The following is a 26,469-nucleotide window of genomic DNA, read 5'->3' as shown; positions in this document are numbered from 1 at the left end:
TTAAGCATATAGTGTCTTTTATAACTCGTTAGCAACTAAAAAATGCTTCATTTAATCAAAAAATTCATGCAATTATTCAATTCAAACATCAGATTGTTCCATTGAAACAGATAAATTTTGCTATCTCACTTTCCACTACTTTGTCTCCCGAAATGATAATCGCGAAATCTGCGAAAATATAAAATCCCACCCCCTTTGCGGAGCCGATTTCGGCGTGGACCCCGCTTCATTTCCCTCCAACTGACCATCAAACTCCCGCCAAAACTTAATCACATGAAGAGTCTCTTCCTCCGTTGACCTTTGAACCACAATCTTCGCACCATAACCTTTATCCCTCATTTCAAGACAAATCTGCAACGGATCATTCGCCGCAAGAAACAACATATACAACCACCCTCTATCCGACAACAAATTATCCGCCACCGGCAAAATCCTATCAATCACACTTCTCCCATTTTCACCGCCCGCCCACGCTGCCGACAACCCGCCGCCTCCCACCTCTTCCTCGGGCGTCGGCATGTATGGCGGGTTAACCACCATGACATCCACCATCCCCGCCAGGCGTTTCTCAAGCCCGGAGGTGATGTTGGTTGTCAAGATCTCCGCGTGGACCCCGTGTGCTTCGAGGGTTTCGCGTGTCACGTTTGTGGCGTGAGGATTGACGTCGGTTGCGAAAAAATGAGGGGAGTGGGAGTTTGATTCGGATTTAAGTATAAGGGCAAGGCTTGTGATGATGTAGCCACTACCGCAACCGATTTCCATGCAAATTGTTGGGCGGTGGTTTATTAATTTTTTGCGGTCGGCTAGTAGCGCGTCTACCAACGCGTATGAGTCATCGCATGGCGCGTAGACTTGCGGGTGTGAGCTCACAAGACGGATTTGAGCGATTCGTGGGGGCATTTTTGTCATTTGTCTGAAATTAGTTGAAGGATATGGATGAACATAACAATATTACCATACTACATATGAAATTATAGGAAAATAAAATATAAAGTGGGGTAAACAGAGAAATGAAGGGGGGATGAGTGGCACTTTTTTCCCTTAAAGAGTTCATCATGTGTCAAAATCACAAGAAGAACATCCAAGCTTTAATTTTGACCTTACAGGTTTTGATTATTTTGCTTAAATTTTTACTTCAAAAAGAGATACACCAAGGAGGAGTGCATTATATAATTCTATGACATTAACCTAATTTTTCTTATTTTTGCAATAGTTTGGGTAGCATTCTTTTGTGCAATGATGATTTTGCGAGTCATATCTCATTTACTGATTAAGAATGAGAGAATTTAAGCGCAAATCCACTAACGTTTGATCAAAATGCTCAGAATAACAAAGATTACACAACAACTATAACCTGTGAAGCAATTTCTGGTGTTCGTATCATGAAAAAAAAAGAGGAAGATATTAATCATTGGGGAGACATGAATTAAGGATCTAACAATTGCATGAACGTACCAAAATAACCATATTAATGCTTCATACGAAATTGGGCGTTGGAATTCTACGGATAGAAAAAAAGTTACCTTGAATGAACCTAATAGAGGACCTCTGCCGGAAATTAGCTTCGTCCCTGTGCCATTAAGCGAAGGATTTTGCCGGAGAATCGGAAATAGTACGCCGGAGAAAAGGAATATGGCAGAATTAAATGAGAATAAAGTGATAAACAGAGAAATGAGCGGGGAAGGAGTTGTTCTGTTGAATCGGGTTCAGTTGATCCATTTAATGAAACGGATTTTCAACCCACTGTTAATGGGTTGGATTGAGATTGACCCATTTGAATTTTCATGGCGGCGAAATGATTTGCTATTTATTGGCCGACTCTGTTGGGGTTTGGAGTATTTGAACGTTAGTTAAATCGCTAAGCAATTTGAATATTTTTGAAGATAAAATCAAATCAGCATAAGGCTTTATAGAATTTGGATTCTTCTAGTTATTAAAAATACCCATCAATCTACATTAAATGTTGATTTTATCCTTTAAATAAAAGATGATTTTAAATAAAAAAAATGATGATTTCAAAGGTAATTATGAAAAACCAATGGTGGAACGGGCAGGTGTCCCGAGGAGTCCCACGCCACTAGTTGATTTCGTATACAAAGAGTAAATATTTTTTCTTTTTGTAGTATTGTGCAACTACAAAAATTATTGTGTAACTACTATTAGGTCCAACATAGATAAATATCAGAATTTTTTTTGTGCCACTAATATTAAAAGTTCTTGGTTTCGCCACTGTGAAAAATATACTTTGAAAAACATGTTGTGTCGTGTTGGGTCAAGACATTACTTGTTTAATTAGCGTGTCATGCCGTGTCAACCCGTTTACTTTCGTATCGGGTTTCCGATTAATGTTTAGACCTTGTAAATATGTTGTGTCATATCGGGTTGAAACATTTTTAAAAAGTTGGAAAGTAGGAGACGAGGAGGCGAAAAGAAAAAAGTGAAATGCTATAGTTGAGAAGTGGAATGACAAAATTCATTGTAAGTTTAGTAGATAAAATGTAAAGAGTTGGAGTTGGGAACAAAGAGGATAGATGGTGATGAGGAGTGAGATAAGTCACTTTGAAAGCTTGAAGAACTTTTAGACTTTTCGTTTCTCCTAATTTGATTTATCTTCTCCCATTCCAAATTTTAACTTTAATTTAATTTCTTGTTGGTGATTTTAGTGTCACCATGTCATTTTAAGTAACTAGAACTAACATGTGAGCTAAGAGGCTTCATGATTTGTACTCTAATATATGTACGGGGTTGTGCGGAGTGCACACATGTATAAGATCGAATCAGAAGCCGATTCGACGACTAGTCGAGGGTCCGGGGGCAGCGCCCCTTTGGCGGAGTCAAGGGGCAGAGCCCCGTGGGGTTTGGGGCAGCGCCCCAAAACCTCACCGAATTTTACATATGGGAACATAATGAAAATTCCAATTTTTTGAGGGTGACTATGGTAAAACTAACGAAACTCGTTAGTTTTTGATAACCCTAAATCCTCATTAAATCTGGATTAACATTACTTGCTTCCAAAACAACTAATGACGGCCCAACCCTAATGAAACACTAATCGTGTTTAATATATAAACAACTCTTCCTCTACAGAAGAGGGACGATCTTAAGCTCTCGTTTTTATCAGACTTTCACAGAATCCTATAGCATATTGGTTTACGTCTTTTGTGCCTAGAAACGTAAGTGTCTACTTGGATTATCCTAGGACGAATTTCTTGTAACTTAAGCATAGTGTAGAAATATTAGTTTGGAAAGTGATATCACGATCCAAGTTGGTATCCAGATCTCTACAACAAACCCTAAGTTTCCCAACATTTCTTGAGTACAAGTCTATAATATATAATATATTTATAGAAATATAAAACTTATAAAAATGCTATATAAAATTAAACAGGTCATATTCGAGTCATCTTCGAGTTGAAAATCTTGATCCTAACCCAACCCATTTACTTTCAATATCGCGTCGTGTCAACCCGTTTAATTAAACGTGTTAAAATCTCTTATCCAAACCCGCTAATTTCATGTTGGGTTGTCGTGTCGTGTCAGGTTTTGTCACGTCTTGTCATCATAAGTCAATTGTGATGGAGATTGGGTTGACGAGAGAGAGGTTATTCCAACAAAAGCATAGACGAAGTCTCTTGAAAAGAAGGGAGCGGGGATCGATGTTGTGTGATGCTAGTAACATAACAGAATCGAGAAGATAGGTCATTCTTCATGTAAATGAAAAGATGCTTGTTGGGCAACTTAGAATCGGCATCAAGGATCTCTAGTAAATAGGCTATGTTCTCGAGTTGCAGACCAGCCCCACTAATGCTACCCACAACTCTAACAATGTTAGTGTCGGTGTCGGTGCCACTGTTAGTGCAAGTGCACGTGTCACTTGGTAATGATTGTGACAAGCTAGAGGAATAGGTGATGGTGGTGTTTCTTGATGACTCTTATTCCACGATAGCTAAAGCTCCTCAACAACACCATCAAAATACCAATGTGTGTTGCCTTGGTCAGCCTTTGCTCTGTCCGTATCGCGAAGGTTTCATCGGTTGAGTCAAAAGAACTCCATATATTAAAAAAATAAACCACAAGCCTAAAGCACCGATGGAACTTTTGATATACTTTAAAATATTGATTTGTAAAAAAAAAATATATATATGGTATAGCTTTATTGGAAAAATTAGAAATGATTAAACCGTAAAGAGAAACTAAATATGACTAGTATACTGACCACGAAACCGGTCATGGTTTAAGTGGCCACAAAAAACCTTCGTGCACATCACCCCGGCGTTTCACGGTTTTTTGTATTTGTGGTCAATTGTGGTGCATACAACGAAGGGCAACAACCAATAGAGAAAGAGGTGGAACAGAGCATGCCATGGGTTCTGCGTTTTAGAGGGAAAAAGATAATCAAAGTTTTTATGTGCCCTTAGTTTAAAAATAACACGACGTTACTTACTGTTTAGTTTTGGTAAACTCATGTCACGAAAAAAGTAAAACATACTTTGTCTAGTTTAGTATCAATACTTGTACATTAGTCTTCTTTCACAACATTCTTTCTACTTTATTTTGAGATAAACGCATTTTTATTTTCAACACACTTTGCAAAATATGATATATGCTTATATATAGAAAAATATAACATGAATTTTCCTGATTTAGCTTGGACTTTACTGAATCCAAACCCAAAATAATAAAATTTCAACATACTTTACTTTGTCCCTAAAAACAAGTTCTAACTCAAAAACTAAAACCAAATACCAATAATCATGTAAACATGAGACACAACACAGCCTACCACCAACTCATCCACAACAAGACATCACCAAATACTTACAACTATACAAAAATGAAATCAGCATCAGACACCCAAAAATGTGTTAACTTTTTTTTTCTTCTGCTCAAATGACAAGTGTTTACATGCATATCAACCCTCAATCCAACCACACTTCTTCTCATCTTTCAACGAATCACCTCCTGCCATGTCATCAACACCAACTTTCCCTTCCAACACTTCACATTTTTCATCATTCCCATTTTCTTTCGCCGAGCTTTCAACTGCTTTTTTTCTTTTTTCACCTACTATTTTTCTTAAACAGCAATCATCTTTCAAAGGTGTATTTGTGTTTGATGACTCTTTTTCAACAAAAACTGGCCTAACCAACTTCTTACGTTTGCTACAAGATTTTTTGGATTCATCATCAAGATTTTTGTTTATTTTCTTGCGACGTTTAAAATCCACAACTCTTGTTTCTTCAAAAACTGATTCATCATCACCTTCTTCAAATTGTATAGATTTTTTTGTATTTGGAAGAAGATCATAATCTACAATCTTTTTGGGTCTTATGTTATCATCATCATCATCATCATCATGATGTTTGAAACTCGATTGTCTTTTTCCACTTCTCTTTATTGGGCTACTCACAATCTTCTCCAACATTTTCATCACTTTGTTAACAGATGCATCCAGCTCATCATCTTTTTCATCTCTTTCATGTTCTTCTTCATTAAAAACTACTTCTGGAGCTTTAGTTAATCGATCAAAAACACTAACTTTACGCATCTTTTTTTGGCTTCTCAAAAATCCAACATCTGAACCTTTCTTTTCTGACTCGTGATATTGATAAGGAACTGTTTCACTTTTAAAATCTGGATAAAATGGAGGAGGGTTATCAATATCAACAGGATTCCCAGGGGTAAAATAGGAAGGTTTATGGCAAAATTCAGGGACTTCAGGATCATAATAAGGTCTGTGACAAAAATCAGGAACTTCAGGGTTATAAGGGGTATGTAATGTAATCACTGAAGGATCACCAGATGTCAAATAAGGAAGACAAGATGCATATGTGTTTCCAATGTTAAAAGGGTGTTGAAATTGCTCTGATGATACTTGAGGAATAGGGATAAAATCGGAATTATTTTGGTTAATGTGAGATAAAGAAGTAACATTAACATCCCCAAAACCAAAATCTTCATCATAATCTGTCCCTCTTGGTTCATACTGCGGGTGTTGTTCAGTCAATGTTCTTTCTTCTCTTTCATTATGACCAAAATACCCTCGATCAAAACTATTTATAACATTATATTCATCTTGTATCCTATTATACTTATAGCCCTGATCATCTATTTCTTTAACTTCATCTTCTCTAACCCTATCTCTAATGGTATTCCTATAATCACCAAATCTTCTAGCATCTCCCTCTGAGGGCTTTTTAGGGATTCTTTTGGAGTGGAATAGAGTTACAAGTTTATATACCTGAAAATTTTGAAAATTAAGCATATGAAGACATTTCTAGAATATATTAATATGTGAGCATAAAAGATACCTGATCTTTTGATAACCCAAAATTGAACTTCTTCCATGAGAAGTAATTTTCTTTAATAGCAACTTTGAACTCATGTTCAGAAAGAGGATTGCATTTCCAGACAGGGGCAAAACGAACCTGCATAATAAATAAAATCTAGTGGAAGTAAAAATAAGAGATAAAGAATCATAATTGTTAGAGCCTTTGTGATTCTTGAATGCTTGCATAACAAAAGATTTAAACTTTACATGACATCAACATGTGGCATTCGAATTGTGAGCCTTGTTTAGAGCATACAATCATATACAAATAATGAAATGGAAACACATACCTGAGCAGGAAAGCTTTTTCCTGATGATTTGAAAGCATTAGGTTCAATGTCGATTTCACCATTAGAAGTAGCACGAAATACACCATGAAGTTGCCTCCTCTCAAACTCAAAAAGAAACAGAATCATTCCTTTTTTCACATTCAACACAAAATTAGATTGAGCTAAAGGTAGCCCAAGCAACTTACGTTGAAAACACTCTTTCTTTGTTCCAGCATTTGACATAAATATTGCACCATAGCTTGGAACATCTCCTGGATCAGTTTTACCTTTATACCCCATTTATCCTCTGCAAACTGCCAAGATATTCAAAAATGGGAACACCATGGCATGTTAAGTAGTGGTGTAGAAAACTAGGAAAAGGTTCCAAAAAACCAAGTTCTTGAATCTAGAAAACACAAATAGTCAAATAGACATGTGTGTGGTTAATTATGTTTCTGTATATAGGAGTAACAAAAGTAGGGCCACATACAAGTGTCAACCCAGATACTGGTTTCCAGATTAAACATGAACATTTAATTCGTTTTCTAATCTATCATAGCCAACAGTTTGAGATATGTGTACTTACCATGTCATACAAAAGCTAAAGGAATAATCTCAATCAAAGTCAATCTAAATGATCATCAATAGGCAACCAAATCATACTGTGATTTTGTGCCTTGCACATATGTGAAGCATTTGTTCAGGAGCATAAGAAGTACCATGGTAATGCATAAGTCATATATACAACTAGTTACAAAACAAATGCTCCCTCTGTCTCATAAACATGCAACATTTTCTATGTTGATTTGTTCAAGAAAATACTAACAACTCTTTTTTGAATGATTTCTTTAAATGGTTTGTTTTTTGTTCTTTCATGTATGTGCGTCTAAAGTGACTATAGTGATAAGATGTAAGAGCAACCATGTTTAAGTGTTTGGGAAATGCATTGCAGATATTGGTTTACATTTTTGTATCATTAAGGTCCAGATAACTTGAATTTGATACCAATGTAATGTAGTTGTATGAAACTGAATACTAATAATATATGTTAAACTATATAACAAGCCCTAGTCACAATCAATCAGCTAGTTATACTGATTATTCATGTCATAATTGACAATACTCAGAAAATGCACATCCAAACACCCTCTAAGAAATTGAAATGGTCGACAGGTTTGCATAATTTGTACAGGTTTTCAAGACATCTTAGAGGTGTTTCTATGTGCCTTATCAAAGTAATACTTGGACATAAATGATCAAAATCAGACAATGGGTTAATTAAAGCAGGAGCTAGATAATTATACAATAATCGTAATGATCTTGAATACAAAGAATCAGAAATCATAATTAGGACAGATTTCGATCAAACACTAAAAATAGTTCATGTCGCAAATAAAAGAAGAGAAAATGTACTTATTAAATAACAAATCAATCTACGAACCGAGGTAGTAATAAGCAACTTCAAAGGCAAATGAGCAACCATTGACAGAAAAGGAAGAGATAATACCGGGTGAAGCGGGGAAAATTAAGCTCGGTATCATAAAAACCTATTAGAACCCGACGCACAGACAGAAATCTAGTAATCGTCAGCTAGGATTTTAACTAAGCATATAGCAAATGACGAAAGATGGAAATATGAAAAGATAAGTCGAAAATCAAGCCATCATGCAGATTTAAACCTAAAAAACTCAAATCTCGGTCTTCAATCGGAAATGGAATACAATGTAAATACGACACTGATGATTCGATCAACAAATAAGTAAGAGAATTAGGGTTTTCACCGATGAAAAAAAGGCGGAGACGCTGCCAGAAGTTCGTGCTTGAGTTTACGAAAATTATGGAAACCGTATCGTCTGCACCCTTAAATACGTGAAGGGAGAAGGGGCGAAACGATGGGATCGAATGTAAATGAGTGAATCCGTTTGATGTAGAAATGAGGAAAAAGACAAAACAAACAAAAAGTTAATGATATACTCGCCCATCAATTAGGATATAACAAGGATATTCAATAATTTATCACTTTACACAAAATAACCCATCTTTTGCATCTTACAAAACTTAACCATTGAATAAGAAATATGTTATTTTGGATCCGCGATTTGATTTGTACTCACCCGTTTAAGGGTCTTCTATTTAAAAAAAATCTGAAATATGGTACCCATTATATTCTGGAATATCATTTTAGCTTCTCTCAACAACAACCAACATGATTTAAATGCATAAGAGATTCTTATGTAGGATTTAGTTTTTTCTAGCTTGCACATCTTCGTTACATTTATCATATGATTAAATTTGAAAAAACAATAGTATGAAACAAGAGCCTTTGTATGGAATCCAAAGAACTTGTCCTAAATGGATAGGGTTTTCATTTCAAATATGTAATAGGTGTTTGTTTCTCGGTAGTTAGACTTCAATGGACATGTCTGGAATGATTACAAAAGTATGAAATCCAAAAAAAAAAAAAAAAACAATGTCTTTGAATACAATAAATATATTCAAATTACATCACTCGGTTTTTGTTTTACTAACAATTAGCCAAACCTATGTTAATTAGTATTAACTTAATATACGGACCAAGATGACAAGAATTATATGGATACGGGGTTAGTTTATAACATATGAGGTGTTAACCAAGTATATAGGTCAACTAGCAACTTAGTTGAAAGAATAAACTTAGGATGAGATTTTAGTTGTCAAAACTCTTAAACGGGTTGAATAAGCTTATCGTTGTCCTCGTTAACCGATTAACGATAAAAGAGGGAAGAGGAAGCTCTCGATGGTTATTTCTTCATATCTAAGGAGATTAATGTCGGCTCAGAGTGTTATCTAATGAATTAAATCTATGTTTTCACCATTGAAGCATTGCAAGATAGAAAACTACTTCATCTCTACTCTTAGATCGAGTTAGGGTTTGGAACTCAATCCAAACTTTGTGAAATCAATTTCCAAGTTCAATATAACCTTCAACTCGTTGAGATCAAGTCTATATAGTTCAAGATTATGTTCTTAAAAATTGCTTCTTGGTTTTTCTTTTGTGCTTGAATTTCATTTTATTGATTTGATGATCACTTAGTTGTCAACAAGACTTTTTTTTCTAATAACTTTGTTATTGATATGAAGTATCGTCACAGTCGATAGGTCATTCTTTCATACCATGTATTGCACATCCTTAGCATGCAACTCCCACGTGACTAGATAAATTAACTGATGATATTCTACAAAAATAACTTATGGAATTTTTTCTATAGCTATCTAAGAAATTTAGAATTTGGAATGTACACATGAAACCACAAAAACAACACCATTAAATATATAAGTATTCACACTTCTTTCTTGTCATCTTCGAAATTTTAAACTACGTTGGTCAAAAATGTACCGGATAAAAAAATATCAAAATAAGCAATTTTCAAATATGCTCCATATAAAAAAATCAACATAAAATTTAGACGCATTAGAGGATTTTTTTTTAAACAACTTTATTTGAGAAATTGTTAGTGATCTTCATAAAATTCATATTCTTTTAAAAAAGATGGCCCCTTGTATTTTCTTAAGAAAATATTGTTATATTATGATATTGATTACATAATATGGTATTTAGGTGAATATCGGTAGAAAATGTTGTTCAAACAAAAACAATGCATAAATCAAAAGAAAAACAACAACTAACCTTCTATATTTGAGATTCCCGTTCTTGGCTTTTGGACCCAAAAGCAAACAATGAGAACAACCAAGCAATGAAAGTAAATAGGAAACAAACAAGAAATTTACGTGGTTCAACACGATTGCTTACATCCACACTAGAAGAGATAGTCATTTTTGTATTAGGTTAAGAGATTGACCTCGCTTTTCCCTCTACAACATACGTAATGTTTTTCTAACACACTAACCCTAACTTTCTTCACTAAATATTACATAACAAGGATACATTGTCCTATTAACTTGGTCCAAAATAGTTGGTCCATAAACTTAAGTTACTAGAGCTATTTCAAGCTTACTAGAGTCGTCCCAAACTCGCTAGAGTTGTCTCGATCTTACTAGATAGACCACTTAGGTTGACCACTAAAAATTCTCCACCTTGAACAACATTTGATAGACCTTAAGTTTTGGACGATACACCAAAGAAGAAATTACACAATCTTGAAATGTAAAACTCAACCTAGATGAACCATTTGACCATGGTGTCCTACATACCCTCATTTGAGATCAAGCTGTGACAACCTGAAATTTCTAGCCAATATAACGAATCCCAGTCGAACCTGGTAACCCGTTTTAAGTTAATAAAATATCTTGGAAAATAAAATGTTCAAAAAGTCTCAACTAGGTTGTCTAAATGATAGATATCGTTTCAAGGTTTTCAGGGATATCCAGATCACTCGACTCCGAGTTATAACGAATAAGTTATGACCAACCGAAGATTTGTGTAAAAACCGGCAAAACTTGTAAACGTAAAACGCGAAGTTTCACTACAATAATTATTAGCCTTAGGTGTCTAAACGAAAGTCGTAGATTACGTTAAACCGTGAGCATGCATAAAAAGAACGCCTAAATCTGACTTCGCATGAGGAAGTTATGATTTTTCTAAGTTCCGAAGTGGCAGTAGACAGCTAAAAACTCGAAACAGTGATCGAGTGATTTGTGGTCGACACAACCTAATCGAGAATCGAAGATCTCGTCAATGGTAGCACAACGGTAAAAAGTCTGACAGAAACGGACATCGGATGAAGAAGTTATGGATTTTAAACAGACTTTTCGTGTCCCGGCCTATTAAAAATATATAATTAAAAATAAAGTCAAAATTTACCAACGAAGTCTAAACGAGAGTTATATAGTACATTCTCACCTACGCGTGCATATAAAGAACGTCAAAAACGGAGATCGTATGCAAAAGTTACAAATTTTATAAGTTTGAGGCACACACACTAAGACGATTTACGCCCAGCGTACTCGGGTGCTAGGCCTCGGTTCGTCCACATCGCTCCAATGCTCCATCCGAGGATGCGGTAAGCCATGATTCATGCGAACGCCCAACGTAACCGAAGTACGCCCAACGTACTCCGAATTTACGCCCAGCGTAATCCCTCTTTTAGCACCCTATAAATAGGATGCGAGTGTGTCGACCATTTTTGCTCATTTCCTCCATTTCTCGCGCCGAAGCTTTGCGTTTAAACCCTCGGAGCCATCCCAAAGTCCCGGTTTTCATATCCAAAGTTCGGAAGGAAGTTTTACGCTCCCGAGATTCCCAAAAATCCCGAGAAATCTGCTTTCTCGAGTAGAAGTTCTGCTCGGTTTTCGTCTCGCTTTCTTCAATCTATCAAGTGAGTTCATACCCTACAAACACACTTTAAATACATTTTAAATGCTTTTTAAATACTTTTAAAGGGGGGGGGGGAATACAAGTAAACACCCGGTTATTATCGTGTGAAAATATCTATCCTTTTCTATGTATTCGATATTATTATTTAATCAATCTTATGCGATTTATGACTAGTATACAAATGGATTTACTACACGTTTAGCTGTTTCACCAAACATATTACTTCAAAGGACTTTCTCAAACGTTTTTACATGTTAAAACTCTTTATCAAACTGTCTTACATACTTTATGTTTCCTTTCAAACGCTGTTAGAATCGTGTTTCAAATAAAAGTTTTCTTATACTTAAAACTGTTCTTATCAAACAAACTGCTTTCAAGTCATTATTTCTTAGTTATTCAACTTTTCAAAGGTGTTACAAAACTTCTTTTATACTTTTATATTGTCAAATGCATGCTTATATATGTATAGTTATATAAGTTCCATCAGTTGGTTCAATACCTTTGAGTAGCAAAGGCATACTCGGTTATACACATACAATACTAGTAACTTGTAACGACCGAAAAATACAACCAATTTTAACTTTTTCAAAAACATCTCGATTCCATTAATTCTTTACAAAAAGGTTTTCAATACAAAACATTTAACGTTTCCCAGAATCACAATACTATGAAATCATGAGGAGCGGCACGATCACGCCTTCGCCTTGCCACAGCCTCCTGAAGAACCTGAAAAACATGAAACCACAACTGTAAGCCCGAAAGCTTAGTGAGATATCCCCAAAATACCAACCACACATACGCCCTTCCAGACCACGACCTTCCGGTCCAAATCGTATTGCCTTCCGGCCCCTAACATATTGCCTTCCGGCCCATAACATATTGCCTTCCGGCCCATAACATAAAAAGCATACAGAACATAGAACAGCCAGGCATATCGGATCAAACTCCAGTCCAAGCAACCGTGTGCACATAACATATAATCATATAACAGTTCACAGTCAGCAAATCGATCAAACAGATCACATAGCATATGATCACCGTAACCAGGATACCGACCTAGCCGATCACTAGCATAACATCACCCTACGACTCAGCCAACATACTAATTACGCACATACGCCTTTCCAGGCCATGACCTTCCGGTCCACATCACAATGCCTTCCGGCCCACAACATATAATGCCTTCCGGCCCTCTACATATAATGCCTTCCGGCCCATATCATAATGTCTTTCGACCCATATCCCGCAATATCATAACAACAGACAACTACCCGGATTTCCATCCGATAAAGGGTCGGCCTTGGTGCCTTAAACCCTATTGATATAGTGAGGATAACTCACCTCGAAACTGCCGACTGAGCAGATAACCCAAGCTGCTCCGATCCCTGATACGATCTCCACCGCTGGAAAACTACCAATGCACTGAACTCGAAACAATAATCAACAATTACCAAAATGCCCCTGGAAACCACTGGTCCACTCTTGGTCCAAGACAAGGTCAAAGTCAACCCCTGACTGACTCTACTCGCCGAGTCAACCCGATGACTCGTCGAGTCCCCATACTCAGAACTTCCCTCAATCCGCGACCTAACTCGCCGAGTCACCCCGAGACTCGTCGAGCTCAACAACTCCGAGCCCACTCGCACAAAACTCACCGAGTCATCCCTTGACTCACCGATTCCCGACCCGACCAGCAAATATTGGAACTCTTCGACAAGACTCATCGAGCCCAAGAACAGACTCGCCGAGTCTAAGGCTATCTTCAACCTACTCGCCGAGTTGTTCATACAACTCGCCGAGTTCCAGGCCATCTTCATCCAACTCGCCGAGTTGTTCTTCCAACTCGCCGAGTCCCAGTTCATCTTCAAGCAACTCGTCGAGTACACCCATGTGACTCGCCGAGTACCACCGATTTGAATCCATTCAGAAGCATTCCAGGCCATGCAATTGCTCCAAGACATAGATCTAGCCTCCTACAACTCATCCATCACGTAAAGTGGCAAACTTTACGTGAATCCATAGAGATCTAGGCCATTTGCACATTGGGCTAGGGTTTGGGACATGATGGCTCCACAAAACACTCCAACACAGGGACTTTCATGCTCTTTGATCCTTCTCCATTCCAGATCTGAGGTAGCAACCTCAGATCTAACCTCTAGACTCCAATTACATCCAAAGACAAGTTCCCACAAACCCCAAAATGAAGAAACAACATAACAACAGCCCAAGAATGAGATATTACCTCCAAGGAACGCCCCAACTGCAATGAAACTCGAATCCAAGCAAAGCCCCTTGCCCCAAGCCTTCAAACTCCCAAAATTCCTTTAACAAACACCTCCTTCAAGCTCCCAAATGAGATATGATCACTCACACACGAAGGCTAAGGGATACTGGACTTGAGGATGAATAAAAAGGCTGAGAGTGGGCTGTTATGTTCTTTATATAGGGCTCAACCCCGAGAATTAGGGTTTTCTCCACTCAGCGCCTACTCGCTGAGTCCATCTTACTGACTTGCCGAGTCGGCTACTTAACACGTGACCCAGTTGCGACTCTACTCGCCGAGTCCACCCATGGACTCGCCGAGTCACTCTTTCCCAAATTACTCTTTTAGCCCTTCTACTCTACTCTTGATATTTCGGGATGTTACATATAATAGGTATAGTTAGGAGATACTACTTACTATTCCAAGTACAAGGAGTCATACAAGAGTCAGTTCATTCATGAGTCTATACTAATACATTACAGACTATATGAAATACAAACACATCACAAAAGATACAAATACATAGATAGTTTACTAGATATTCATGAAATTTTACATACTACAAGTACTATGTCAAGAAAATACTTTCATATACAAAAACAAATGGACTTTCATATGTAAATCTATTTAATACTAAGATCTGTGAGACATTTAGCTTCACGTACTCTCAAGTATGCATTTCAAGTCCTGTATTATAAACCATAATCTCTTGGAGGAAAGCGTGATACTTGTGTATAGATCTATACGAGATTGACAATCCCGCACCTAAACTGTTAGCTACAGTTAGACCGGCAGGTCTGGGGTGACGAACGTCATAACATTCCAACGCCTGAAGAACGTTGTTACAGGCAGTTTGGGTCATTAGTATGGTTATAAAACTCACATGGAGTATTAAAAACACGTTGATTTACGGGGTTATCAAATGCCTTAGTGATTTTATACATACATAAATCTACTATTTTAGGCATGAAAAATACTATTGCATTTCAGTTTTGGGGGACTTTTAAACTACCACCCACTTATGGACAAATATTGGATTTCTAAAAGTAAACGTTCAAAGTAGTCGGGTCTTGGTAGAAGGCTACTTTTTATACTAGTAGGAAATATGAGATTTTCTAGGGTTTTCAAATGTTTACAACTACTTACAAACATGTTCATTGATACAAACTTTCCTTCAAACATTTACAGGTCTTTCTTTACAGTTTTACAAATCAAAGTCACATAAATACTTATGAACTCACCAGCTTTATTGTTGATACTCGCTTTCAAACTAACTTGTATTCTCAGGTCACAAATAGACAGGTACGACGACTAGGTTTTGTGAAGACAGAGCAGTCAAGACTCGTCTTTTATTTTGAATATTCATTATGTAGATCTATACTATGAAAGAATTCACATGTACTTAAAATTATACTATTAATGCAATGGATGATGTTGTTGGTTGTTTACTACTTTGCATTGTTGTGATAAATTACATGACATCCTCCGCCCCAGAACGTTTCCGCCGTTATTGGCTTGTATTGACTTTAGAAAACTTAGAGTCACAAATGTCACTCCTCTAATGGTTCACAAACACCATAACAAGAGGATGAAGAGGAGAGAGGATGGAGGTTGCCCAAAAACGTGTGAAACCCTAGAATAAAGCTTGGCCACGTTTTTGGTCCTTAAGGGGTCTATATATATAGGAGGCTATTATGGTAATCTAACAAGGAAACCCTAATTTGGATGCTTAAGCCCTAAGCAACCCATGGATCCCTTTTCTTAAGGCCTTGGACGATTTCCATATGGGTTTCCCCATAGAATTCGTCCACTCCTTAATACAAGGCAATCCATGGCCCAAATTGCAATCATCCTATAATTACAATTCCAGTCCCCTAAAGTTTAATTAATCTCTTTTAGTCACAAAACTAATTACCAATTAATTATTGACTAATATTAATCACACAATATGATTTCTCATTTAATATATTATTCTCATAATATATTAATAAATCATATTTAATCCTTTCTCTCCATAATTCATCCTATCAAGTTGCTTTGGTGAAGGCAACCCAAAAGGACCATGCACCATCTGGTCAAGTACATACCAAAATAGTTATGAACTTAAACACTAATCCAACAATAACTCCACCTCACCCTGACACCGCCCTATAAGGTCATTGGCCTTAAGGGCAATCAACACTGATAAATATTAAGCAACTTCAAGCAATGCTTAAACTTGTCACATGATACCACCTTGGTTAACATGTTTATCGGGTTCTAATCTGTATGCACCTTCATAAAAGATATATCACCATCCTATATGACATCCTACACAAAATGATATATGACATTTATATGTTTGGTACATGCATGATAAACTTGATTATTAGCTAAGTGAATTGCACTTTGACTATCACACCACAAGTCTACACAATCTTGCTCAAACCTTAAATCATATAAAAAACCCCACAACCACGGTGCTTCCTTTTACACCCTCTGTTATAGCCATGTACTCATCATCTATAGTAGAAAGTGTCAATGTTGCTTGTCGTATCGATCACCAACTAACTTGAGAACCATTAAACACATAACCAACTATAGATCGACATCTATCCAGATCACCAACATGATCTGAGTCCAAAAATCCAATAATTCGACATGTATTTCCACCAAAGCATAAACCAATATCAGTGGTTCCTTTCAAATACCTCAAGACCCATTTCACAACTTCCTAATGTGCCTTCCCCGGGTTCTCCATGAACCTACTCACCACACTGACCGCCTGAGAAATATCTGGATGTGTACACACCATGCCATACATCAAACTGTCGACTGCACTGGCATAAGGCACACACTCCATAAATGTCTTATCTTTTGCTATAGTGGGAGATTGTCTATTAGAGAGCTTAAAATGTGGTGCCAATGGATTCAACACTGACTTGACATCTTGCATCCCGAACCTCGCAATAACCTTCTCAATGTAGCCTTTATGGCTCAAGAACAATTGATGGTTCGACCTCCTTTTTTTAATCTCCATACCCAATATTCTCTTGGCAATTCCCATGTTCTTCATCTCAAACGCTTTACCATGTTGAGATTTTAGTCTATTTGTCTCCACCTTGCTCTTCGAAGCAATAAGCATGTCATCCACATACAAAAGAAGATAAATATTAATCACCTCCATGAAGCTTCCGCATGTAAACACAACAATCATACAAACTTTTGGAGAACCCATGCTTCAACATGAAATAGTCAAATCGCTTGTTCCACTGTCAAGGAGATTGCTTCAATCCATATAGTGATTTCCTCAAGCGACATACTTGACTTTCCTTATCAAGAACCTTGAATCCCTCAAGCCGATGCATATAAATTTTCTCGTCCATTTCTCCATGCAAGAAAACAATTTTTACATCGAGTTGTTCCAACTCCAAATCACCTGAGCAACAATACTCAACAACACCCAGATGGAAGTGTGTTTCACTACCGGAGAAAATATATCATTATAGTCTACTCCCTACTTTTGTGCATACCCTTTTGCTACTAGTCTTACCTCATACCTTATATCACCGAGTTCGGAAGGATCCTATTTTTTCTTGTATACCCACTTACAACTAATAGCTTTCTTCCCTGTGTACAATGAGACCACCTCCCAAGTTTGGTTCTTCTAAAGAGACTCCATCCTTTCTTCCATTGTAGCCAACTAACTCTCGTTATTGCCATTTTGAATAGCTTCCTTGAAGGATATCGACTCATCCTCCTCCATCGAGAGTGCATACTCAACCAAATTTGCTTGCCCGTAGTGCTTCAAGGGTTGATCAGACCACAACTTATGAAATTTCTTATATGCTTGCCTCGGCCTAGTAGAGACTAAATTGTCCTCGAGCTCTTGTTTCTTTGGTTCGTGTACATTTATTGCTGAATCGTCTCATGTTTAATATCATCATGAAAACCACCATGTTCTTCCTCGTGAACATGACTAGAACCTTGTTATCCTTTAGGTTCTATATCAACTACCTGATGCTTAACCGTCTCAATGTCATCACCATTTGACATCGTAGCTTTCGAAGAAGCTACATTTGAGTTCTCGTCAAAGGTAACATCTCTACTAATTATAAACTTGGAATCTCCCAAACACCAAAGATGGTAGCCTTTCACACCTGATGCATATCCAAAGAAAATTGCCTTATTGACTCTTGCCTCAAGTTTTCCCTCACTAACATGGTAATAGGTTGTGCACCCGAAGATTATGAGCTTCTCATAATCTGCATGTTACACTGACCATACCTTATAGGGTATACATCCATCTAGAGACACATGAGGAGACCGATTGATAATGTAGTAAGTTGTAGCAACTGACTCTGCCTACCATTCTATGCCCAAACCAACATATGATCACATACACATTGATCTCTCTCTCAATATGCGATTCAACATCTATGCGACCCCATTTTGCTGTGGTGTTTTCCTGATTGTCTAATATTTAGCAATTTTCTTTCTGAGCACAAAATTCCTTGAAGACACCTTCTGTATACTCAGTATCGTTATCAGATCGGAGTGTATATGGTACAACTCGTCGAAGCCTACAAAATGTTAGTTTATCTATTATGATTTTAGGGGTGAGTATTTTGGATTGGACCGATTTTACAGAAATTGATGAACCTTGGACTAGAGCCGTTGAGGCTGGTCCAGATCCGGTTCACGGTCCGATATGATCCAAAGATCAAAATGTTTACCCTTAATCTTATGAGACAATGAAAAGTTGTGACCGGTTCACGTGAGATATCACCAAACGAGATAATGAAAAATTGTAAGAAATCCTTATTGGCTGCAAAATGGGCTACAAAATAGGCTCGTCTATTTAAAAAGGAAAATAAAAATGAGTTTTAAGATGGTATTAAAGTATTTTGCAGATGATAATTTTAAAACCCTTTAAAAACTATAACATTTTTGCTAGGTCAAAACTATAATCTCGTTTTCTTTTCTTTTGCCATGAAAATGATTTTTAAATATTTTTAACACAAATAACTTAAGAATGATTTTTTTGACAATTTTTTTTTTTCCGGTTAGTCTTATGAAATTCTTTGAGTTGTTTTTTATTCATTTCTCAAAAATACAAATATCATTGTCTTTTTTTTTTTTTTTCGTTTTAACTTTTTGTTGTGGGTCAGTCTCCCTTTAATACTTAAATTGACTGAAATTCGATTCCATCGCGTCATCTCCTCTCCCGCCACGTATATTAAAGGGTGCCGACGATACAGTTTCCACAATCTTCGTAAACTCGAGCACCAAATCACGGCAGCGTCTCGTATTTTCATCGGTCAAAACCCTAATTCTTCTTCATTTATTGATCGAATCGTCATTTTTTTGTGTTTACATTGCATTCTTTCTCCGATTGAAGATCGAGATAACTGTTTTCCTGTTTCAGTCTGAACATGGCTTGATTTTCGATTTATTTGTTCTCAAAAATTTTCCGTCTTCGTTTGCTATATATTTTGTAAATATTTTTTTAATTATCATAACTTATGACATGATTATCATGTTTGATTATTATAACGTCTTAGTCTGGTTAACCCTAGTTGATGATTACTAAAATTCTTACTGTGAGTCCGATTCTAATGTACGATACTGAACTTAGATTCTTTTTTTCTTCAGCCACTGAAGTTCGAAGTTGCTTATTACTCCTTCTGGTGTTTGGACGTTCATGTAAGGTGATTATCGCACTGACTTGAACTGTTTTTGGGGTTTCATAGAACTTCGTTTCAATTCTGATTAACCGATTCTTTATGTATAAAATCATTACGATTAATGTAAAATTCTCTGAATCTTGCTTTAATCAACTCATTCTCTGATTATGATTCTTTACTCTAAGTATCATCTGATTAGGCACTACTATTTTACAAACTTTACATGCCTTTTGTTTCTATTTTTGTATGTTTAGGAAGTTCACTGAGGATATGGGGTATAGAAGTAACATTGTTCCAGGAGAGCTTCCTGGCTATGGTGCAATATTCATGTCAAATTCAGGAACAAAGAAAGAGTGTTTCCAACGTAAGTTATTTGGGCTACCTTTAGCTCAGTCTGATTTTGTGTTGCATGTGAAAAAAGGAATGTTTCTATTCCTTTTTGAGTTTGAAAAGAGGCAATTACATGGTGTATTTCGTGCTACCTCTAATGGTGAAATCGACATTGAACCCCATGCATTTAGATCATCACAAAAATGCTTTCCTGCTCAGGTACTGGTTTCTACTTTCTACACTGCTAACAATTAATTATGATTTTCATGGTTTATGTATTCAGTATTTTATATATAAAGAAGACTTTTATGTTAAGGATAAGGGTGTGAATAAAGTAATATAAAGCCATTGATTTTGTAGATGCCAATTATTATGCAGGTTCCCTTTACTTCTGTATGGAATTGCTATCCACTATATGAACATGAATTCAAGGATGCTATTAGAGATAATTACTTCTCATGGAAGAAGTTCAAATTTGGTTTGTCCAAGGATCAGGTAGGTCTCTTTACCCTTACATATTGTAATGTTCTTTCACTCATATACATATATTCTAGAAATGTTATCATATCTTGTGTATCCTTTTTGATATAAAACTTTTCAGGTATATAAACTTATGGCATTATTCCGTTCCAAAAGAATATCTAAAAACAACCCTTACCCTCCCAGAACTTGCTTGAGATATGATGATAACTCAGGAAAGAGAGACACAAGATATGGAGATAATAGGAAAAAGGTTAGAGAGAGGATGAAATTTATAGAAGAAGAAGATGGCCATGGTTTTGAAATTGATGAAGTTAAAGAAATAGATGATCAGGGCTATAAGACTCTTATGAAGAAAAGAGCACAAAAAGATAACAAAGAGGTGTTCTTAACAAATTGTATGAAGGAAATCGATGATTTTGATTATCGTGATTATAGGAAGTTAGATAGACGCCTTGATCATTCATTAAGGGGATTAAGAAGAGTGAGTGATGAAAGTTTGCATTTTCAGTGTGATATAAATAATGGGAATGAAAACATTTTGGAAGATGGTATTGCCTACAAAAACAAATATTTTAGGGATTACAATAGAGTACATGATGAATATCATGTTCTTAATGATTTCAGTCAAAATCATTCAGCACTGAATAACCTTGGTATTACCCCTAACAAAGGAACTCAAAAGATTGTTGATGGATGGTTTTTTCCAACAGTAGAAAGTCAACAAAGAAGGTTGACCAATCACCCTAAAGGGGTCACTCTCACTACTGATGTTTGTCAAAACCCTAAATATGAGCCAAGAACACCACCATTTGAACCAAGAGAGGAAGATTTTGGGATAAAACTTTGTTCTGATGAAGAATTTGACTTTGAAAATGTCAACCAAAATCTTTCAGATTTTATCCCTGTTTCTGAAGCATCCAAGCATTTTCAAAATCCTTTTGAAGCTAACAATATCGAAAACTCATATGAACACAAGTTTCTGAATTTAACATCTTGTGATCCTTCAATTTATCCAAGTGAAACAATTCCACCACATTTTAGAAAACCTAGAAGCAAAAAATATGTGCGTAAAGCTAGTGTTTTTGATCGCTTAATTTCGGCTCCAAAACCACTAATCCATAAACAAGAACATGAAAGTGATGAAAAAAGTGAGCTAGATGCATCTACAATGTTGGAGAAAGTTGTAAGAGAAGAAAAAGAATCAACTTTTGAACAAGATGATAAGAATGTAGATTATGAGGTTGTAAAGAAGGAATCCGATGTGAAGGTAGAGTGTGAAGGAATAGATATAGTTGAGGAAACAAGGGTTGTGGATTTTAAACGTCGCAAGAGAACAAACAAGAAGAATCTTGATGATGAATTTAAAGAAAATAACACATCAGGGACAGATTCGGATGTGGGGATGTGTTGTAAGCGCAGGAGACTTGTTAGACCAGTTTTTGTTAAAAAAGAGTCGAATGTTTCTAATGATGAAAATGTACCTTTGAAAGACGATTCCTCTTTAAGAAAAGCATGCGAAAGTGTGAAAAAGATTGAAGGTCAGAAAGATAATATTGAAAGTTGTTTGCAAGTTGAACAAAATGGAAATGCAGTAGATCCGGAAAAACATGAAGAGATATGGGGTTTTGATGACATGGCGTGGGTAGTTTTGTCTAAATATGAGCACAAGATGTGTGGTTGGATCGATGAGTGATCTTTCATTGTGACATGAGGGAACTTTAAAAGGTTGATGTGTTTTTCATACTTTATTGTGTTGACAAGAAATGTAAAGTAACCCACTTAGGTCTTATGTTTAGAACAAAATTTTTGTAACGTCAAGTTGTTTTAGCTATATGGTAGCTAATCGTTTAAAGTTTCCTCATTTTGAACATGTGTAACATCAAGTTGTTTTTGCTAAATGACTTATGACTTAGGAGGGTAATATTTATCTATTTGTTTTGTTTACATCGGGGCAATTTTTTTAATACAATTGACCAACGAACTTTTTGATACTTTATTCGTAGCTAATTTCAACTTTACACTCCCAATTTACGTCAGAACATCTAGAACATGATCATGTTAAATCCCTAAACTAAAAAAAAACCCGATTACCGTATGAATAGGGTAAGAGGAAGGTTAGGACTCATGCAAGACTCTACCAAGAGGGGATGTTTCCATCGATGACATTCAACATAAAATAAAAATAAAGAAAATAAATAAAAAGAATAAAGATAATAATGCATAAAATAAAAATAAAGAAAATAAATAAAAAGAATAAAGATAATAATGCGTTTGAATGGTCTCCTACACAACCAGCAAAAGGGAGAAGGTGATAAGAAGGCTCATGTCGCATGAAAATCATGTATATAAAAACGTCACCACACAAGTTGAGAAAAAAAAAAAAACAATATAGAGTAACTAAAGAAAAAAAATATATATTAGAGTAACTAAAGAAAAAAAATATATATTTAAGCTTTGAAGTTATAAATAAGAATGAAGATTGTTGAGTAGATACGGTAATGAACATAAATACTAACAATTAAACGGATGACAGATGCTAACAATATAAAGCAAAAAATATATGATCAACCAAAATCGGATGAAATGACATTTTATTCTAATAGTTTCTATATGACCTTTTCTTGAGCTAAACCGTTTTCGAATCGGATCCAACCAAAATCAGATAAAAAGTTTTCTTTTGCACCTCATCAAATGATCAACTTACTTATCAAAAGTCCTAGTATAATCTTCTTTTTATTATCTTTGTTAGCTATTTCAATTGTCATCATGAGTAACTTGGTTTTTGATTATCAAACGATTTTACATAAGATAATTGCTATGCCGACACTACTCCATGCCAATCCTCATTCTTCTCAATTACAAAATTAAACCATGGCTTCAATATACTTTTTTTAATTAAACCATGGCTTCTATATACATATATTTTTTTGTTTATCTTTGTTTTATGCAAAATACTTTTGTAAATTTATTGACTCATTGTCATGAGATATTCAAAAGGCATGCATAAACAATTTTAGTACGATAAAGAATTGTAAGGCATATTATCAAACACGAGATAAACGAAGCTTTTAACGGAAATTCAGACAATGTCACGGTCCACCGCCGTCTTAAGAAAATGTTGAGAAAACTCCGATCACGGCGGCGGCCCCGCTACGGCACCCATGTCTGCGCCTTCATCGCAGCCTTCCTCCTACTTCTCTCCGTTTCTATTCTCTACAATCGCCTCAGCACCGATCGCCATTCCCATCATTCCCGACACCATAACTCCAACGAACTAACTTTCGATCCCCTCCTCGAAGAAGCCGACCCTAATGATAGGAACTCCTCCGACGACCGGATCGACGAGCTAGACGATGGCGTACAGGAAGATCCAGATTCTAGGGTTCAGGATGAGGAGGACATTCTCAGAAATCTAGATGCTGACGAGGATGAAAATGATCAGTCTAGGGTTTCAAAATACTACTTCGATCACGTTCAGGGTGTGATTCGACGCTCTTTTGATAAGAGGTCGATCGATCAGTGGGAAGATTATGCTAGTTTCGATTCGAATTGGGATAGTAGTACAACCAGCATTAATCTGGCATTTAGTTCGGACGATGTTGCTTTGGATGATAATGTGAGGAGGAAAGTAGCGGAAGTGAAGGGGATCGAGGATGCACTTCTGTTGACAGTGGGGCATAGGGTTTCGCCATTAAGGGAAGGTTGGGGAGATTGGTTTGAAAAGAAGAGCGATTTCTTAAGGCGAGATCGGATGTTCAAATCAAATCTGGAGTTGTTGAATCCTTTAAACAATCCATTTTTACAAGATCCTGATGGGGCTGGAATTACAGGTCTCACCAAAGGTGATAAACTGATTCAAAAACGCATCATTCATGAATTCAAGAAGGTACCTTTCACCAGTAAAAACCCAGACAATCCAGATACAAAATCCAAGGGAACCAACGGACTATCAGAAGAAACGAAAGGAGGGAATTCGAAGGTTGAAAGTGTCCATGAAGCTAGCAAGGCTGAAATGAAGATTGCAGAGAGGAGAACATTGGATGACAATGGCGATAGCAAAACACAATCTGAATTTTCTGGTCAAATCTATGCAGATGGGAAGAGATGGGGTTACTTTCCCGGTTTGAATCCTCGTCTATCTTTCTCAAACTTCATGGATGCATTCTTTAGAAAAGGAAAGTGCTCAATGAGAGTATTCATGGTATGGAATTCTCCACCATGGATGTTCAGTGTTCGACACCAAAGAAGCCTCGAAAGCCTGCTCTTTCACCATCAAGATGCTTGTGTTGTCTTCTTTTCTGAAACATTAGAGCTCAATTTCTTTGATAGCTTTGTAAAAGACGGGTAACTTCTCAGTTCAAATATCCATTTAAAACACATTTTCTGATCTCTCTCTTTTCTACTTATACATCTCAATTCTTTTATAGTTTCAAGGTTGCTGTTGCAATGCCAAATCTGGATGAGTTGCTGAAAGATACACCAACACACGAATTCGCCTCTGTTTGGTTTGAATGGAGAAAGACAAAGTTTTATCCTACTCATTACAGTGAACTCATCCGCCTTGCTGCCCTTTACAAGTAAGCAACTTTCATGTCTCCAATTGTTTCTTTTTAGTTCTTCTTCATTACCATTAATGGATTTTCTTTTTCTTTGTTGTTATCAGATATGGTGGGATCTATCTTGATTCTGACATTAAAGTCCTTAAACCACTTCATTCTCTATCCAATACAGTGGGCTTTGAAGATGATTCATCAGAAAGTCACTTAAATGGAGCAGTGATGGCATTTAAAAAACACAGGTAACAAAATGTCACAATTGACTGAATGTTTATTTTTGTTTTTAACTTTTTATATTTGCATGATAATGTTTTTGAAATTATTGTATACAGTCCGTTTATAATGGAGTGTTTGAAGGAGTTCTATGAAAGTTATGATGAAACCAGCTTAAGGTGGAATGGAGCTGATCTTTTAAGCAGAGTAAGAACTAAGTTTCTTCATGAAGAAAATCGTGTCAAGAATCAAAAGGAACTGAATCTTCAACCATATTCAGCTTTCTTCCCTATAAGTCGTAACAATATTACAAGGTATGTATGTTTGTGTGTTTACTTATTATATTTCTTCATTTTACATGCAGTTTGATACTTGTTATTTTTTGGTTTATGAAATAGATATTTCAGAGCACCTACAACAGATGTTGAAAGATTTGATGAAGATGGTTTGTATAAAAAGATTGTTAATGAGTCATTTGCATTTCATTTGTGGAACAGTTTAACACATTCTTTAGTTCCAGATCCTGAAAGCCTTGTAGCTAGGCTTATCAATCAACACTGTATTCATTGCTCTGATGTGTTGTAAATTTAGAATCCCTTATTATATATGTAGATGGGGATTCACAGAGTGTAAATTATTTTTGTTAGAAGAGCTTATAATTGTATGATTGTATTTTTTTTCTTTCCCAAATGAACACTGTTTTATAAACTACTAAAGAAGATTGTATAATGATTTAAAGTTTCTTGGAATCTTGTATAAGAGTAAATTCATTGTAAAACTGTTGAAACTTGAAAGACCACATTTCCAAACGAACTTAGTACAATTCCTAGCTTTTGTAGACTTGTGGTGAATATTGTTAAGCTATTTAGGCGTATAAATACATGAAACGTTTTTACCATTTTGCAATCAAGCAAACAAAATCATCCTGAAACTGTAGAAGCGTTCTTAGAATTTTATTTTCAATCGTTCTTACTTCCTCTCTGACTTCCATTATGCTTTTTCCCCTACCAAGCCTGTCCTCCTTTAGTATTTTCATCTAATACT

At 36.2% G+C, this 26,469-nt stretch overlaps 3 protein-coding genes and 1 pseudogene across 4 annotated transcripts; 2 read left to right on the top strand and 2 right to left on the bottom strand.

Moving 5' to 3' along the window:
• Positions 1–1,850, bottom strand: LOC145090490 (uncharacterized; annotated as a pseudogene). The gene is made up of 2 exons (XR_013701611.1): positions 1,524–1,850; positions 1–913 (listed from the first exon to the last, which is right to left on the bottom strand). The product of XR_013701611.1 is annotated as an uncharacterized LOC145090490 (transcript).
• Positions 1,851–4,633: 2,783 nt separating this feature from the next.
• LOC145086971 (DCD (Development and Cell Death) domain protein) lies at positions 4,634–8,546 on the bottom strand. Its single transcript, XM_079024848.1, has 4 exons — positions 8,382–8,546; positions 6,622–6,914; positions 6,312–6,428; positions 4,634–6,241 (listed from the first exon to the last, which is right to left on the bottom strand). The coding sequence occupies exons 2-4, from the start codon at positions 6,898–6,900 to the stop codon at positions 4,913–4,915; spliced, it is 1,725 nt and encodes a 574-aa protein (XP_078880974.1). The 5' UTR covers positions 6,901–6,914; positions 8,382–8,546; the 3' UTR covers positions 4,634–4,912.
• A 10,848-nt stretch (positions 8,547–19,394) lies between these two features.
• On the top strand, positions 19,395–22,533 carry LOC145086970 (uncharacterized). The gene is made up of 5 exons (XM_079024847.1): positions 19,395–19,476; positions 19,812–19,867; positions 20,098–20,392; positions 20,552–20,668; positions 20,775–22,533. The coding sequence occupies exons 3-5, from the start codon at positions 20,114–20,116 to the stop codon at positions 22,347–22,349; spliced, it is 1,971 nt and encodes a 656-aa protein (XP_078880973.1). The 5' UTR covers positions 19,395–19,476; positions 19,812–19,867; positions 20,098–20,113; the 3' UTR covers positions 22,350–22,533.
• A 1,130-nt stretch (positions 22,534–23,663) lies between these two features.
• On the top strand, positions 23,664–26,115 carry LOC145086969 (alpha 1,4-glycosyltransferase family protein). The gene is made up of 5 exons (XM_079024846.1): positions 23,664–25,000; positions 25,084–25,233; positions 25,320–25,454; positions 25,545–25,739; positions 25,824–26,115. The coding sequence occupies exons 1-5, from the start codon at positions 23,772–23,774 to the stop codon at positions 26,008–26,010; spliced, it is 1,896 nt and encodes a 631-aa protein (XP_078880972.1). The 5' UTR covers positions 23,664–23,771; the 3' UTR covers positions 26,011–26,115.
• The last annotated feature ends 354 nt before the right edge of the window (positions 26,116–26,469 follow it).

Source organism: Lactuca serriola, chromosome 2 (assembly GCF_051521515.1).
Source record: "Lactuca serriola cultivar US96UC23 chromosome 2, Lser_US96UC23_V15, whole genome shotgun sequence".
Classification (NCBI taxonomy): Eukaryota; Viridiplantae; Streptophyta; class Magnoliopsida; order Asterales; family Asteraceae; genus Lactuca; species Lactuca serriola.
The sequence above is the reverse complement of the archived record's forward strand: the minus strand, read 5'-3'. Positions and strand labels throughout refer to the sequence as shown.